Source organism: Calypte anna, chromosome 5A, assembly GCF_003957555.1.
Source record: "Calypte anna isolate BGI_N300 chromosome 5A, bCalAnn1_v1.p, whole genome shotgun sequence".
Lineage (NCBI taxonomy): Eukaryota > Metazoa > Chordata > Aves > Apodiformes > Trochilidae > Calypte > Calypte anna.
The window spans coordinates 38,695,464-38,712,159 of NC_044251.1; the positions used below are offsets into that span (position 1 = coordinate 38,695,464).

At 38.9% G+C, this 16,696-nt stretch overlaps 1 protein-coding gene across 1 annotated transcript in view; it reads right to left on the minus strand.

Annotated features, from left to right (window-relative positions):
• Positions 1-16,696, minus strand: part of KIAA0586 (KIAA0586 ortholog) — a 79,845-nt gene that overhangs the window by 29,629 nt on the left and 33,520 nt on the right. Inside the window, exons 20-29 of the mRNA XM_030452371.1 lie at positions 14,102-14,298; positions 13,781-13,899; positions 13,022-13,203; positions 9,564-9,723; positions 8,574-8,799; positions 7,829-8,067; positions 7,030-7,109; positions 5,185-5,319; positions 3,339-3,519; positions 1,349-1,488 (exon numbers count right to left, since the gene is read on the minus strand). Of these exons, the coding sequence (XP_030308231.1) occupies positions 1,349-1,488; positions 3,339-3,519; positions 5,185-5,319; positions 7,030-7,109; positions 7,829-8,067; positions 8,574-8,799; positions 9,564-9,723; positions 13,022-13,203; positions 13,781-13,899; positions 14,102-14,298 (1,659 nt within the window). The remainder of the gene's footprint in view (positions 1-1,348; positions 1,489-3,338; positions 3,520-5,184; positions 5,320-7,029; positions 7,110-7,828; positions 8,068-8,573; positions 8,800-9,563; positions 9,724-13,021; positions 13,204-13,780; positions 13,900-14,101; positions 14,299-16,696) is intronic.

Consider the following 16,696-nt stretch of genomic DNA (forward strand, 5'->3'; position numbering starts at 1 on the left):
GTGGGTTTTATATGCCAGCAGGCAAAAAAAAAAAAAAAAAACAACAGCAAAACCCACACTAAGAGTTGAGATGCAAGGAACAGTTCCTAAAGATACAATATTAACTACATATATATTCTGTGAAAGACACCATGGCAGAACACCTTACATTTCTTGCATAAATAAGACTATGTACATGAGTAACCTTACACATTGTACATTTTCATTTGCCTGTACTCAGGCAAACAAAAATCAATCCTAACCCCATCAGCTAATTCTCCAGAGCATGAGTTGCAGGGATCAGTGGGATTTTTATCACAGGTAATGGTGCTGATAGAGAGGAACATGTTTTACCTTCTCTGTCCCTTTTACTTTGGGTAGTGAAACAATAACAGGGGTATGAGCTTCACCCCAACAGAATCCAGTCTTGCCTGTAAACAGTCATTCCAAGAAATAATAGGTTTTGGTGAACTCAAACTGAAAGAGCTATTAACATCTTAAATCATACTTGAAGAAGCAACATATCAGATGACACATTTAAGAACTGCTCAGACACCAATGGCACAATCCACTCCAAGGTCTAAAAACATAAACCCAAAGACAGGTCAAAATAAGAAAGTTCAGGTTGTTTTTACTTATAGAATAGCAGGGAAGGACAGGCTGGATCCATGAACATAGCAACCATCACTTTCAAACACCCTGTCAAGCTTAGCATATTAAATAGCAAGCTGACACCTGATTTTTTACTTCTGCCACTAAACCATCATCTCCAGGTAGCAGCACAAACCAACAAAGTAGTAATGGATTAACTCTATAGGTTTCAAGCAGAGAAAGATCAACAGGATCTTCCTCTACCTTCAAGTATCCTTAGGTACATGATTTCTGCCTTTCCAACCCTGCCCCTACAAGGACAACAGAAGCTCCTGAAGTGCTTAATCAGTGGGTTACAATTAGTGAGGCCAAACCTTGATTGTTGCCTCCTCTCCTATACAGCCACAATGTTATTCTTCTTTATTTGAAGCACTGTACCCCTAAAACTTCAGAATGCCTCATCTAAACTGAGAACACATAGAATTGGATCCTGTGAGACCAGGGATGTTGTGAAAAAAAAGCAGAAAAGGTAAAAGAGAGGGTCTGAGCCTAAGAGCATATTTAAGGACTCCACCATAGTAAGCACAAAACCTTTCTTTCCATCACAGTAAGAACAATCATTTTTAATTATGTTCAGATACTCTTCAGTTTGTCAGCTGAATGTGTCACTTCAACTGAACCAGTTCTGTGATGTCAATCACCACCATGAAACAGGAAATCTTATTTTCCCATGTTTGCACTTTCTGACTACTCATAGAAAAAGATCCTTTGAGTTTACCTGGGACAGACCCTTTGAGAGAGATGTCACCCTGCAGCTTGGTTGGGCTGCTTGCAAAACAGGATTTGAAACTTGTTGCAGTTCTAGCTCAGCCATAAGCATTGGACCATGACTCGTATCTGCATCTCCAGGAATTGCTGCTGAGAATGAAAAATAAAGAGAAAAAAAAATGTTATGAGCTGCAGCAGTCATCTCCCAGTCAACTCATGTGCAGGATGTGAATTCAAGATTCAACAATGGGACATGCAATGTTAAAGAGAATTATTTCCTCCTTACTTGGTTCATTGGTTATGCCTTAAATTGTTCTGGTGCAGAAAAAAGGAGTAAGAAATACATGTCTGTGGAAACTGAAAAAATAAATCAGTTTTATCACCTGTAGACGTCTAACACTGCAAGCATTTATGGTAGTTCCAAAGCTGTATAGCTCATCATACCATTACCTGCCTAATGAGTTTTATCACACATATTGGAAAGAGACTGGAAGGTGCTCTTCATGAAAATGTTTCACTGCTGTGTGAATGAAAAGAAACCTGCATATTGTCTTTTTTAAAAGGATAATTTGCTATATAATCCAGCACTGATCATGCTTTCACACCCTGCAAGTGTATAAGGCATTTTTATGAAAAATGTACTGACAGCTCATGAACAAACTTTAGCCTTCTGCTACAACACAGAGCCAAAGAATTAATTTTAAGCCTAATTAACTATAATTATTGCTTGATTTAACTGTCACTATTGTTCACTTTAAGACAACACGTGCCATTTGAATGTTGGTTTTTATAGCCATGATGTTAAGCACTGAAAACAAGGATTTATAAATGGGTGCTCATCAAGATGTTGTTACACACCTATATATGCAATACCTTCCCCATGCTACATCATGTTTCCAAAACACAAATAAAAAGTGGTCACAGAACTGAAGATACCCATAGGCAAACAATCCCCAGAATCTTTCCAGATACATCTGTGTGACTTGCTCTGGCAGAGAAATTGAGAATCCACTGCAGGTTTATATGTACAGAGATACACACCTTGAAACATATGAACTTTAACACCCCCTGGTGCAATAATAGTTTAATTTTACTCTAAAAAATAATTACAAAATGATGGACCTGCACTATCAGGAAATAGGAGTTTGTCCTGACTTGGGATCTCATATATTGGGGTACAGATCTGAAAGATTTGGAAGAAAAGTGGAAACAATCACAGATCATTGCTTCCACCTTCCTCCAAGAACAAGCTGTTTCCTTTTCTGTGTTGAATTCACTATCAAAAGGACTTGGAAAAAAGCTTTTGTGTTCCTCCTTGATATAAAAACACATTTTTGTCTTGAAAGCAGATCCTAGCTGCTGTACCAAGTTGTTTCCTTAGCAATGTCAGTGAATACTGTGCTGTGTGTTCAGAGATGGGGAAGAAGGGAAACTCTGGTTACAGCTCTAACTTCAGCTGAAAAGTAATTACCTTGCTTTACCACAGTAACACATTCCTGCAGTACTTTGTATTAAGCCATTATGTCTGTGCTTCAGGTACCCATTAGGGGAAAAAAAAGAATTTCCATATATTTACTGCAATATATGAAGATAAAATATATTACAAGAGAATGCAGCATCACCTGATGGAGTGATAAAAACAAGGAGGAGTGCAGTGTAAGGGGACAGAGAGCAGCAGCTTGAACTGCTGGTGACTGAAACTGAATTTGACTTAAAAGAGTAATACTTTACTAAAGAATAATACTTTACTTTTCTCTAGGCAAGTGGGTACTCAGTACCATTTTTGTTTCAATTGTAGAATATTACAGCCAAAAAAGACACAGCTGGAATTAAATCCACTTCTCAGAACAGGACTGCTCATCATTTCCTTGCAGCAATAGCTTGTAGACTTTTAATACTGAATTATAACAGACTGTCTGCAAGTATTTTAGCTGCTGCTATTGAAAAAACTCAAGATTCTACATAAATATCACTGAGAGGAAGTAACAATTTAATTGTACCTCCTGTCTGGCACAGCTGCCCTGGAGATGAGGAATGGAAAGCTCCCTGTGGTCTGTTCTCAGGAGTCTGAGCAGTTGGATGGTCCATAAAAACTGAGTGTCCCATGAGGATTCTCTCTGCTGCTCTGGTCAGCCTTGGTCTTTGACCTTCACTGAGCTCCCCAGCACTACGATCAGAATCCTGCATAGGAGAGCAAAAGCAGAATAGCAGGCATAAAAAAATCCAATGGATTTCATCCAGAATCAGGCACTATTATCTAGTTACACTACAGCTGTAGTTTAGAGCATACATCAACTTAGATCTATACTATTAGCATGAATAATGGAAACTGAAACTGGAGAGGTATCATCTAACTGGGTTGAAAGCAAACTCTGCATCTCTCAGTCCTGGACAGAAAGAATCACAGCCAAAATACATCATTTATTTATTAATGGTATCCAAACATGATCAGAACCTAAGTTATATTTTTTAGAACATGAAATCTTTAATCTTACACATATGGCCACTGTTGAATGTGAGACCTTGTAACACTGAGAGCATCCAGAAGGGATTGACTCTCCTGTTATACAGCATGGCAGATAAAAAATATAGGTTTTAAGCAGGCTTGGATGGCACTTAAAATGGGGGTGATTTTCTGGATTCTGACTTTCTAAGCTGAAAGAAAGACCTTGAAAGAAAAAAGACCTTGTTTCTATGCAAGAAAAGAGGTTGAATGCCCAGACACATGTGCACAGTAACATTCTGTGGCAATATTAGCAATATAAGAGAATATTTTATAAATATTCAGAGAGAATATTCTTTCTCTTATAAACAAGAAGGTATGCTTGCACACACCCTGCCAGAATCCAGGGGGGACTTTATCAGTGTCTTGCATGGGCACATTGAGCAGTCAGTAGCTATGGGAAAGGGAAAAAGCAAATAGATGCATGATGAGAAAATGTCACTACAACTACAGCCAGGCTCAGAGCTGACACTGTAGAAAGCTTTTCACTAAGTCCATCCACTAGAGCTCATTAAGTAAAATAAAGACAGACAAAGGAGGTGAGTGAAGCTAGTAATTATTTAGACTAAACTGACCAAGATAAAAGGAAGAAACTGCACATGCATCAATAAAACCACAAAAAGTAAGATCTGTTGTAAATAAAGGTGTTCATGAACCATACTGCAGTATTCATAGTTCACTTCCTTGAAACATTCCTTCAGCTATGTCAGATAGAACAGATGTCCAGTCCAAACTGCTATTTTCCAAGAAGAAAATACTTAAATGTGTGACAAGATAATCACATTTGTCCTTTGTGATGCAGATCATTATATTTTTCTGTTAAGTCTTTTTTTTTCTGCCAAATGAGTATGAATATTTTAAGGTTTTCTTCTCAGGTCAGTACCAACAGCATGTGCAAAAGTGCATGTAAAAATTTGCTGAGTTATTCATTAAAACATTCCTTCATACCTCCCTGAAACACCTATGGCTGTTATTTAGCTAACTTGTACAGCTAAATGAAACACCTATAGTGCTGAAGTGACAAAAAAAACTTCCCTGCTGTTCCAAGGGACAGAACTAATCTGGTACAGTGGAACAGTTCCATACACACCTTGAAAACTGGGTACCTGTGATAGGGTGCACAGTCATCCTGTTTATAGCAGTATTTAATCTTTAATGTTTAAAACAAGCTTTATAAAAGACCACAGCCAACAGAAGTGGGATCACTTCCAGCAGGGACTGAAGTGTGTGAACCTGTTCTACAGCCAACAGGAAGGATAAGGTTAAAAATATTTTACCTACTCTTCAGTAGGAAAGTGTCACTTCAAAACTAGTCTACTGGAAGGAAAAGAACTGCAGGTTACCTCCAAATGGTATGTTCCTTCTTGTGCAAGAACAGGTGCTTGATTTAATTTGGCTAAAAGAGTCAGGACAGGGTCCCTGTGAAAGCCTTTATCCAGTCTTCTCACCACTTGCCCTTCACTGGGAGGATCATAATCCTAAAATAAAGAAACAAAATCCACGTAACCCATGATCCTTTTTGTAGGGACTTAAATTATTCTTATTCAGTTCCAAATTAAGCTTTTTTTTTTTCTTTTATGGTAAATTGTTATAGATTCCACACTGACAATTTGTGTCATGAAAACCCAGGCCTTTAAATATAAGCAACTGACAACATGCTGCTTTCTCCTTCTATCCACAGATGTGCAAAGTCTTTATTTGATCCATAAGACTGCAATACCCATGGAAGAACAAGGTCCTTTAGGCCTTCAGAGCTGAGGCAAACAGTTAATTCCCCCTACACATGGCTCTTAGCAATGGTTTGGCTACACAGCTACTCTCACCAGCAAGGACTTAGCTTCCTCAACCAGAAGGCCTAATTTGAGGACAGACTGAGGAAAAGGAACTCAGTCTGAGTTCTTTTCCGGATTTCCAGATTTCCAGACTTCTGGATTTCCTGATTTCCCTTCTTCCCTTCCTTCACCCGGCATCCTGGAAGGATCCCGTCCGTTCGTCTGCCTGTGCTCCTGATCCGTGCCAGCCCATATCTGTGTGTTCCTGCCTCCAGTTCCCAACTGCTGTTGACTCCAGGATTCCAGCCTGGACTTTCCCAGGGCTGCCCTGCAGCCTCGGTGGTGACGTGAGAGTTATTGGGGGAAAAGGGGGGAGGAATGTGGTTTCCATTTCCCTGTATATTTGTATATATTTAGTAATTTTTCCTATTTATCATTACTGTTTCATTAAAGTTGTGTAGTTTAGTTTCCAACCCATCAGTCTCTCTCCCTTATTCTCTCTCCTTTCTTTATCAAGGAGGAGAGAGACATTAATAGAGAGTGTCTGTTATTCGGTTTAATTGCCGGGCCAGTGTTAAACCGTGACAGATTTATCTGTCATCTGAGTTCTACTGAGAGGAAAAAGAGAGGAAAAAACATCTTAGCAAGCAAACTTTCTGACCTGATGAAAAGAACTTTAAGTTCACCTGATAAAAGTGTTTAAAAGAGCAAGTGCAACAGGCAGAGGAGGTATCCAAAGGGAAGCCCACAAAGGAAACTTTTAGTCTTGATCAAGGGGAAGGTCCCTTCCAACCAATACTAATATAATTTTACTTTCTTTCTTTTTTAATATTTTCATAAAGAAAAGAGTTTGGTTTAAGCACAGTTTTGCCTGATACTACCACTTATCCAACAGCCATGTCCTCCCAAGAGGAATTACACAAAATCAGAGAGAAGTCCAGACATTTGAGGAAAAAGTGTTAAAAGAGAAACAAAATGGAGAATACCTTGACCTACGAGGCTTCCAGGACAATGGAATTTATCAAACTCCAGCCTCAGCTAACCTACTTTAATGATTTAAGTACCCAAGTAATTAAAAGATGGATCAAAGCTGAAACAGCTTTGAAAGAGAGCATAACAATGTTCTAGTCTATTTAAGATGTTCTGAAACTGAAAATAATAGAGATGAATAAATGTATTAGCTATTTCTCACCTACAGCAGTATATAGATCATTCAGCTTTTTAAAAAATATAAACTAATTTGTATAATGTGTTTTCTTTTCTTTGAAGCTCTGAAACTCTAACATTCTTTTGAAGTGTACAGTTTAAAAATAGGAATTTAAGAAGTTTAAGAGTGAAAATGCTTAAAACACATCCAGTTTCTCATGATTCTCAAGGCAGAAGACCACTCAGTTTCCTGGGGAAACATTTCCTTACCATTTCATTGGCATCCTGTAAAGTACTCGTTAAGCTCTCAGCAAGGTTTGGAAGAGACAGTCCTCCTTCTCCTGCTAATCCTGAAAAACAGTCTTAGTTACAAACACTAAAACCCATGGACATTATATGAACTAAAGCTAAGGCCACATTCTTTAATAATTGCTACAAAGTGCTTTAGTAAAGTTGGAAATTGCTACTACTGGATGTGTATCATACATTCTTTTAGCTTCCAAGAAAATCACTAACACTTTGCTCTCAATAAAAACCATTTTTGTGCAACCATTTTTGAAAGGGATCTTATGACTAAAGAGCAGATTTCATTTTTTTTCATTATTAAGCAGAAGCATTTTGTTTAGAGACAAGAGATCTCTTGCCTCTTAAATACAAGGGGTAGAAGTTTTAAGCTGAAAGAGGGCAGATTTAGACCAGATACAAGGAAGAAATTCTTTAGTGTGAGGGTGGTGAGACACTGGCCCAGGCTGCCCAAAGAAGCTGTGGCTGCCCCATCCCTGAAGTGCTGAATGCCAGGTTGGAAGGGGCTTGGAGCAACCTGGTCTAATGGGAAGTGTCCCTGCCCATGGCAGGGGGTAGGAAATAGATGAACTTTAAGGTTCCTCCTAACCCAAATCATTCTGTGATTCTAAAAACATGAACTGAAAAGGTTAAGAGACTAGGTTAATGCTTGTGGGCTTATCAGAAATTGTATGGAATGAAACTTCAGCAGACTGGAAGAGAATTTTATAAAGCAAAAAGCAATTAATCCTTTATCTAATTTCCACAAATTTGTTAAGTAAGTTACCTCTTGCAGCCAGCAGCCCATTGCTGAAGAGTACCTCCCCTTCTGAGATGGGTCTGCCTGCAGTTTCTGTTTCTGTGAGGGTAAGGCTGCTTTCCTGAGTGGATTGCCCAGAAGTAACTGTAGGCACAGGTGATGGAACCTGTGGATTGCAAGGAAGTGACTGGAAGGGGTTCACTGACAATTGCTGAGGTGGTAAAATCAAGTCCTCTGGTTCCTCATCATTAGCCACTGACATTTCACTGTAAGGTAAGAACATGGACTGTGAATAGAACACAATGCATTGAACAACACAGCCTGAAGTCTTAAATCAATCCTGAAAAGAAATTGATTTACAAATATTTTTTTTTTCAAATGAAAGAGCACAGGATTTTATAGAACAGCCCAAGAATCAACATGGTTAAATATCATTATTAATGAATTTCTATGTATAACTAAAAATTACCTCGTGTATTTCCACTGAGGTAACAGGAAAAAAAAAACCTAATAAAACAACATTTCCATGTCACTACATTTATCACTCCCAGGTGTAATAATGCCAGTTAACAAAGTACAATGTTCAAAAAAATATACAGAGTATAATCTCCAAAACATAAATCAAGCAACTCAAAAAAAGAACCCTGGTGTACTTCACTGCCTCCTGATACACACATTAATAACTCCTCTACTGACTTTTTGAGGATATATGTAGAAATAACTTGTACATTTTTTTTAAGAAATGAGAAACAGGGCAGCCTGCTCAACTCACACAGCCTTGGGATGGAATGGTTCTTCAGTTTCAGGACTGAGTTTCTCTTCTTCCAGAGGAAGTTCTGCATCATCCCATGCCTTTGAAGGCTTTGGACTTTCCATTTTTGCAGCTTCAGAGACTCCTTCTGAGGCAGGAGGGCTTGGTGTGGTTGTTCTGGGAGGTGTATTGACAGGGGTAATCACAGGTGTGCCAACACAACCAGTAGCAGCTGGAACCCCAACTCCTGCATGTGTGAAGTCAAAGTTCAGATCAGAAAGGAAAGCAGGATGTAAATCTCAGAGAACTAGTTAATTCTACTAAGGAACTGGAACAGGCTGCCCAGGGAAATGGTGCAGTCACCATCCCTGGAGGAGTTCAAAAAAACATGTAGACATGGCACTCCAGGACATGGTTTTAGTTGGTTGGTGTTGGGTTGATGGTTGGGCCTGATCTTAGAGGTCTTTTCCAACCTTAATGATTCTTTGATTCTATTCTATGATTCTAAGCCCTTATAGTTTTTGTGATACTTTTTGATAGCTATGAAGACAAGACTAGATTAAGACTACTTCTTTTAAAGTACAGCACTGGCATCTCCAGGAGCTAGAATAAAACCTCAGCTGCTGCCTTTCTTTAATAAGGGAGTTTGCTCTCTGTTTTTAAAACTAGTCTGATACTTGGAAAATGTAAATTTGGCTTAATTAACATTAGAAACACAGGAAGGAGGAAAAGGCACCTATTTTCCTGATGTGAAAGAGTATGGAGGGGCTGGGAGGGGCAGAAATCAGACCATAAAAATGTGTGTTAAGTTTGAAAACAGAATTGTTACCAAAGAGATGTTCACTTTTTATATGAATTAGCTCAAAATTTTTGTAGTACATGAGTTCCCACTTGAATCATAGCCTCAAGAATATTTATCCTCAGAGATAAGGTGGCTTTGAAGAAGAAAATTAAAGGCAGGAGATGAAAGCATATTTGCTACTTCTAAACTTCAATGACTATTTTCACTACCTGTTTCTTTAATTTTTTCATGCTCGCAAACAGCCCCACTCATTTCTGTAAGAGATAGAGAAGATTCTGGAGTTTTGACCAGAGGCAATTCTTTTTCTGAAGGTGGTGTTTGTGGTGGTGTGGCCTGGGGTGTTGGCAATGGAGTAGGCACAGGAGAATCCTGAGGGAACAAAATTGTAACCACAGTTATTATCTCGGTGTAAAATTCCTCTCTTACAAGTAGCCCCAGAGATAGGGGAGGGAGAGGGAGGAAGATTGTCACAGAGCAGGAGCAGTTGTTGCTGGGATACATGCTTCACAGATCTAACTCCTCCATCTAAGCAGCTATGCCTGCCCAAAGTACAGTAAAACCCAGGAAATTATGCATTAGGATGAGTACATTTGGAAATAATTAGGTATGGAATAGAAGGGATCTCCACTGATCATCCAGGCCAACTGCCTGACCACTTTAGGACTGACCAAAAAATAAAGCATTTTGATTTTAATTGTCCAAATGCCTCCTAAACACTGACAGGCTTGGGGTGTATCAGGCATCTTCCTAGGAAGCCTGTTCCAGTGTTTGACCACCCTCTTGGTAAAGGAACTCTTCCTAATGTTCAGTCTAAATATTAATTATACAAGTTTTAATAAAGCATTTGATACAATGTTAAGCTAGAAAATATTTTGTGACATGGATAAAATTGAGTCAGTATCGTAATTCTGTGGTAAAGGGACCAGCTAAAGAGAAGATTACAAAGAAAGCAACAGCCAAGAGAGTAAAGCACTAAAATAAGCACAAACATAATTGTGATGTTCTTTCAAAAGTGACAGTGATGGAGATAAATCTGACAATCAGGTATGGTTGTTGTTTAGCCTGATATGAAGAAATATGATGGAACTTTCCAGATTTCTTCCAGCCTGTTCTCTGACATTTCATAAAGAAAACAAGATAACAGGGCTAAAAGAAGGCTTCCAGGAACATTTCTGAAGAATAAATCCTCAGGCTGATGATTTTGATTAAAAATTCTTATGGGAAGTGGAACATGCTAAGATTTTTGGCAACTCATCCACAACTTCATGACACTGTGAGCATCAAAGACCTTGGTAACTCCATCTTGAGTTCTAGATAGGAAACTTCACAGTAAGAAGAGGCAGATCAAGAATACATAAAATACATATTCAACAACTTCTGCTACAAGCTGAGCAGCAATATAAAGAGGAGAGAAAAAAAATACAGATATACAAGTTATCTAAAGTATAACTATTAGCCACAAATGTGGAAAGAATTTAAAAAAACCATAATCAGCCACCTGAGAATCCAATAAAGGCAGCATAGTGTTACTACTGTAGCACAAAGCACTGAGGAAACATCATCTTGCACACTACATTATTATTAAAAATGTCTATTAATGTTACCTGTTGTCAAGGTCAACCTAAATTGGAAAACATAAAAGTGCTGCCCATCAGCAAGACTTAAAAAATGGTGCACACACGGTCGATGGCTTTATTTAGACTGATCCAACCAAGGCCAAAAAGGACAAATGAATCTCTTGAAGTGTGCAAATGAATAGATATTGTAAGGAGAAACCAACCATTTCAGCCTAAGGACATTTCATTTTAAGCTGGTACAGAAAGAAGAAGGCTTAAGAGGGCCATTACTAAACACAGAAGCTTCATTAGAAGAGGTTTTTAAGTCTCAGGAGAATAAGCTACACAGAAAAATCCTCTTTAACATCATCCCCTCCTTAATCTGTACTGCAGGAGGGGAAAGCTCTCCAGCTGCAGGATGGATGCATTTAAGCTTACAGAGGGTAATAATTTTGACTTTAGAATCCTCTGTTGGTCCCTTACAGCAGGTACAAGGTGGTATTTCAGTCTATATGCACTGTAGCAGAATGGAATAATTGCTCTCACTTTCAACAAAGTTTTGAACAGTTTGATTTCTAAGTGCAGCAATATCCATATTCATCCCAAAGATGTAATACACCACCAGACTGTAGCACAGCCATGTGGTTATCAAACTAAAATTCAGCTGTCATTATCAAAGAGAACAGACAAAATTATCCTAGAAAGAAACCCTAGAAATCAAGCTTTCAATGAAAATGTTTGAACTCAAAAATAATTAATCCTCATTTTTGTAGCCACTACAGAATGGCCAAAAGGCCTGGAGACGAAAAGTAATCACAGAATGAAAATCATTTGGGTTAGAAGAGACCTTTAAGATCATTGAGTTCATTAAGAATCATTAAGAATCATTAAGCCACCCACTGCCAAGTCCACCAGAGGTCCAGAGGGACCTTGACAGGCTTGAGAGCTGGGCCCATACCAATCTCATGAAGTTAAATAATGTAAAAGGTCCTGCACATGGGTCAGGGCAATCCCAAGCATAATTACAGAGTAGGTGGGGAATGGATTGAGAACAGCCCTGAGGGAGAAGGACTTGCAGATGCTGGTTGAGGAGAAGCTCAACCTGAGGTGGCAATGTCTGTGTGCAGCCCTGAAAGACAACTCTGTCCTGGGCTGTATCAAGAGCTGTGTGACCAGTGGGTCTGCTCTGCTCTTCTGAGATCCCACCTGGAGTACTGTGTCCAGTTCTGGGATTCCCAGCATGGAGCTTTTGGAGGATGGCTACAAAGATGGCTGGAGCACCTCTCCTGTGAAAATAAGCTGAGGAAGTTGGGGTTGTTCAGCCTGGAGAAGAGAAGGCTGCAGGAAGACCTCAGAGTAACTTCCAGTGCCTGAAGGCCTAGCAGAAAGCTGGGGAGGGACTTTGGACAAGGATATGGAGTAATAAGGGGTAATAGTTTTAAATTTGGAGAGGGTAGATTTAGACATGAGAAAGAAATTCTTCACTGTGAGGGTGCTGAGCCCCTGTGCCAGGTTTCCCAGAGAAGCTGTGGCTGCCCCATCCCTGGCAGTGTCTCGGCCCAGGTTGGATGGGGCTTGGAGCAACCTGGGCTGGTGGGAGGTGTCCCTGACCATGGCAGGGGATTGGAAATATATGATCTTTAAGGTTCCTCCCAACCCAAACCATTCTGTGATTCTATGAGGATGGTTCCATTTCTTCCTAGATAAATAAATTATTTCTTCATGTTTCATTTCTTTGCAAACAAGTATCATAGCTATTTTTGTTGAAAATAATACAAGCCACCTCTTGACACCATGAAATGAAGTACCAAAATAATCTCCAAAACCAGAAATCAGTTTTGTGCTCAGCCTTCAAGCAAGTAAACACAGTGTGTTGCACACAGCACTAGGGAATTATTTTTTGTCTTTTCAATTTTTTTGAAAGTTAAACACATATAACCTTGCTGCTTTCTTGGCTATGATAAGGGACAATTAAGAAATGTAAATCATGCATATTCAGTTAATTATTCTTTTTCTGTCATCTTTGTCTCACACATAGTTGAACCACCATGCCATGAAGACATTACCACTTAGAATTCTGGTAGGAAAGTTTATAAAAAATAGATTCTTACCTTCATAATCACACTTGGAAGAACATTTGTAGCAGGAATTGCTTTCTGAGGCTGCTTGTTACCCAGCATGGTTGCTATTGTCTCACTGAGAGCTTCATTTACAAAATGACTGATCATTTCTGAGTCCACAGGCACACCAGCATTGATGAAGAGTTGAAACCCTCCACCACCTGCAACCTCAACTGAAAACAAAGAAATAATACACAACACATCCAGGTCTCACTTCTTCAAATGCACGTGGGGTACTGCAGCCACTCACTCTCCTCTCCAGGAATTCTTAAACAATCCTTTGCAAAAAGTGAGTTCTTTATTTTACAGAAAATAGAACAACAGTGGAGAAGGAATTTAGGATCATAAAAAGAGGTAGCAGAGAAGGGCAGTCACATCACAGGAGAAAATGTATTTATCTCCCATCACCACACATTTATCAGGGAGGTCATTTTTGACCTAACAGCAGAAGACATGCAAAAAGAGATTACAGGCTTAGCAAAATGCCAAATCTGAATTAGATGGCCAGTAACAAAAGTTGGCTTGCACAGTGCTGTTTTATGTTTTCTTTTCCTTTTTTTAGACAGTTTATTTCAATGGCTTTATAATGCCTGCTCTGTCTCAACATAAAGTGTGCACTTTTGCATTTTATAGTTTCACTGGTTCAGAATTATCCACTCTTAGGCTCAGGCAACAGCTACCTACACAACTTGTTAAAATTAGCCAAAAATTGAGATAATCCTTCTGCTACGAGCAGTAACTCCTACTTACCAATGTCAGAGGCTACAGTCTCACTGTCTTCACTCTCTGAGATGCTAACACTGGGCACTGTTTCTTTCTGAACTGGGTACATTCCACTGATAATTTTTGCCATTATTTCTTGTTCCACCCTAGGAAAATAAAACCTGTTTAACTATCTGCTAACACCAAGGCACATGAAGTCTACAAAAAAGCATTCTTGACATAAAATGCAAGGCAAGTCAAAGGAAAGAAAAGGGAAGGGATGAGAGGAGAAGAAAGGAAAAGTATTCTTACAGAGTAATATCTCGTTCCATATATATTGTCTCACCACCCTGTTATATTGCAACTCACCAGTTTATCAGCTTGTTTTCTATAGTTTCTCTCCTTTGTATCAGTTCATCTAACACATCAGAAGACTGTTGAGGAGCAGAAGCCACAGGAGGAAACAAAGGGCCATTGTATTTTGGGGAGGAAACTTTAAACTGCCCATTCAGCTCCAGAAGAGGCTCAAAGAATTCTGGAATTTCATCCACCTCCTCTTCCTGATCCTAATAAATAAGTAGCAAATTAAGTTCTGGTGCATTTCTGGAAGGCAATGTCATTGAGGTAACTGTCAGATTTTTTTTTTTTCTTTGAGAAACATTTGTAAATGTGTCACAGCACACAAACCACGTTCTCCCTTTTCAGTATGTTGTAGTTAATTGATACAATTCTGAACTTAGCAAATCATAAATCTGTAGAGGTATAAGGCTGTAGGAACTGCTAAGCAAAACATGATCTGGCTCAGATTTCCTGCCTGTGCTGCACAGGGCATGGAGCCAATGGTAATGCTAATACTTGAGAAATTTATTTTTGACATAAGTCAGGCCTTTTTAATATATAATCCAGAAAAGCTCCTCTTTAAAAAAAGAAATAAATTAAGAAACCTTCTACAGTTTCTTGTTGGGTTAGGTTTTTTGGTTTGGTTTGTGTTTTTTGGGGCTCTCCTAAAAAAAAAGTCTCCTGTCTGAAAAGATGCATTCCCAAAAGTTAATGAGCATGCATTGACTCAAAATTCTAATAAAGTTGTCAGAACTGAACAGTAGACATTAATAGTTGACAAATAAGCCACATGTATGTTTACAGTTCTACTAACTGAAAAGTTAAAACTGAAAGTTAAAAGGTATTTCTGGGTAATCAGTTCACAAGGTCCTCACAAACACTTTGTATTTAAACTTAAATGTGCTAGTTTTAGAAGTTACTGAAGTTACTCAGAGTGCTGAAATGTCTGACTGTTTCCAAAGATGCCACTCTCCTTTTCCCCAGAGCACATACAAAGGCTGGGAAGAGAACAGATGAGGAAGCCATGAGGAAAAGGACCTGGATGTGATGCTGGATGTGAAGCTCAACATGAGCTGGCAATGTGTGCTTGCAGCCCAGAGAGCCAACTGGGCTACATCAAAAGAAGTTTGGCCAGCAGGCAGAAGGAGGTGACTCCCTCTCTGTTCTGCTCTCAGAAACCCCACCAGGAATACTGAATCCACTTTTGGAGTCCCCAACACAAGAAGGACATGGAGCTCTTGGACTGAGACCAAAGGAAGATGGGGAGGGACTTCTTCTAAGGGCATAGTGATAGGACAAGGGGTGATGGTTTCAAATTCAAAGAGAGTAGATTTAGGTTGGACATCAGGAAGGAATTCTTCTCTATGAGGTGGTGAGACCCTGGCCCAGGTTTCCCAGAGAAGCTGTGGCTGCCCTGTCCCTAGAAGAGTTCAAGGCCAGGTTGGATGGGTCTTGGAGCAACCTGGTCGAGTGGGAGGTGTCCCTGGCCATGGAAGGGGTTTGGGATTAGATGGTCTTTAAGGTCCCTTCCAACCCAAACCATTCTGGGATTCTATGACTTAATCCCCAAAAGCAGTCACCAACCCACCATATCATGATATAACAGTGAAGAAATGTCACCTGATGGGTGAAAACCTCCACCCTTCATTCACAATACTAAAACCAAAAGTCTCTTCCAGTAATATGATGCCCTAAGAATAAAACATGGCATGCAAGAAAGAGATGAAAAGCTGAGGCTTAAATTATCAGCAAGATGTAATGTTGCATAAAAGAGCTTTCTGCAAATCTACATTTACTAACACTAACCTTCATCACAACAATAGAAGAAAAAAAGTCTTCTTTTCCCTTACATAAATTAAATTTAATTTTAATCCATGAAATAAAAACCTGCTATATATTTTCTATTAATAAAAGAATAAATCACTAAACCCAGAAAGAAGAGAGAGAAAAAAGAAAGGCAGTAACATTTTCCTGTCTCCTTTCCCTACACAGCACTAATACTTCTAACTTAATACACTTTAAAGCTGAAAAGTCAGATAGGTCCATGGTGGGCATTACAGCAAATAGCTCCTGGGGAGCAGTGTCTTTCTGGTTCTTTAAAGAGTAATAATTCTCCAAAGAAGAGCTGTAACTTACAAACCAGGCCAGAGTATTTCTAGTTGTGTGAGAAAGAAAGATCTCTAAACCATTCTAGGCACAAAAACAAGACAGTAAAGTAAACTCAGAATGGCACTGGAAGCCTTGCAAGCTGATAAGCAGTTCATTCTGTGAGGATATTTGTATTCATAACCACAATTCATTCTGACAGCAAATGTAAAGATGTCTTTGTCCAGTGTTTCATTATGCATTTTCTTCTGCCTGCATTACTCCATAAATTTTTCTTTGATGTTGCTTATTGAGTATAATATTTTCTGAAAGTATGCAAAATACAAACATCTGGATTAAATAAACCGAGCACATACAATAAATCTTAAATATATTTAGTAACTTCTGACAAACTTTTGCAGTTCTCCTGCATTTCTCAATTACGTGCAAAAATATTTTATATTTAATAGTGCACAAATCCAAAAGAAAATTCTTTTCATTTTGGGGTGATATATTATCTCTGCTGAAATAAAAAAAATA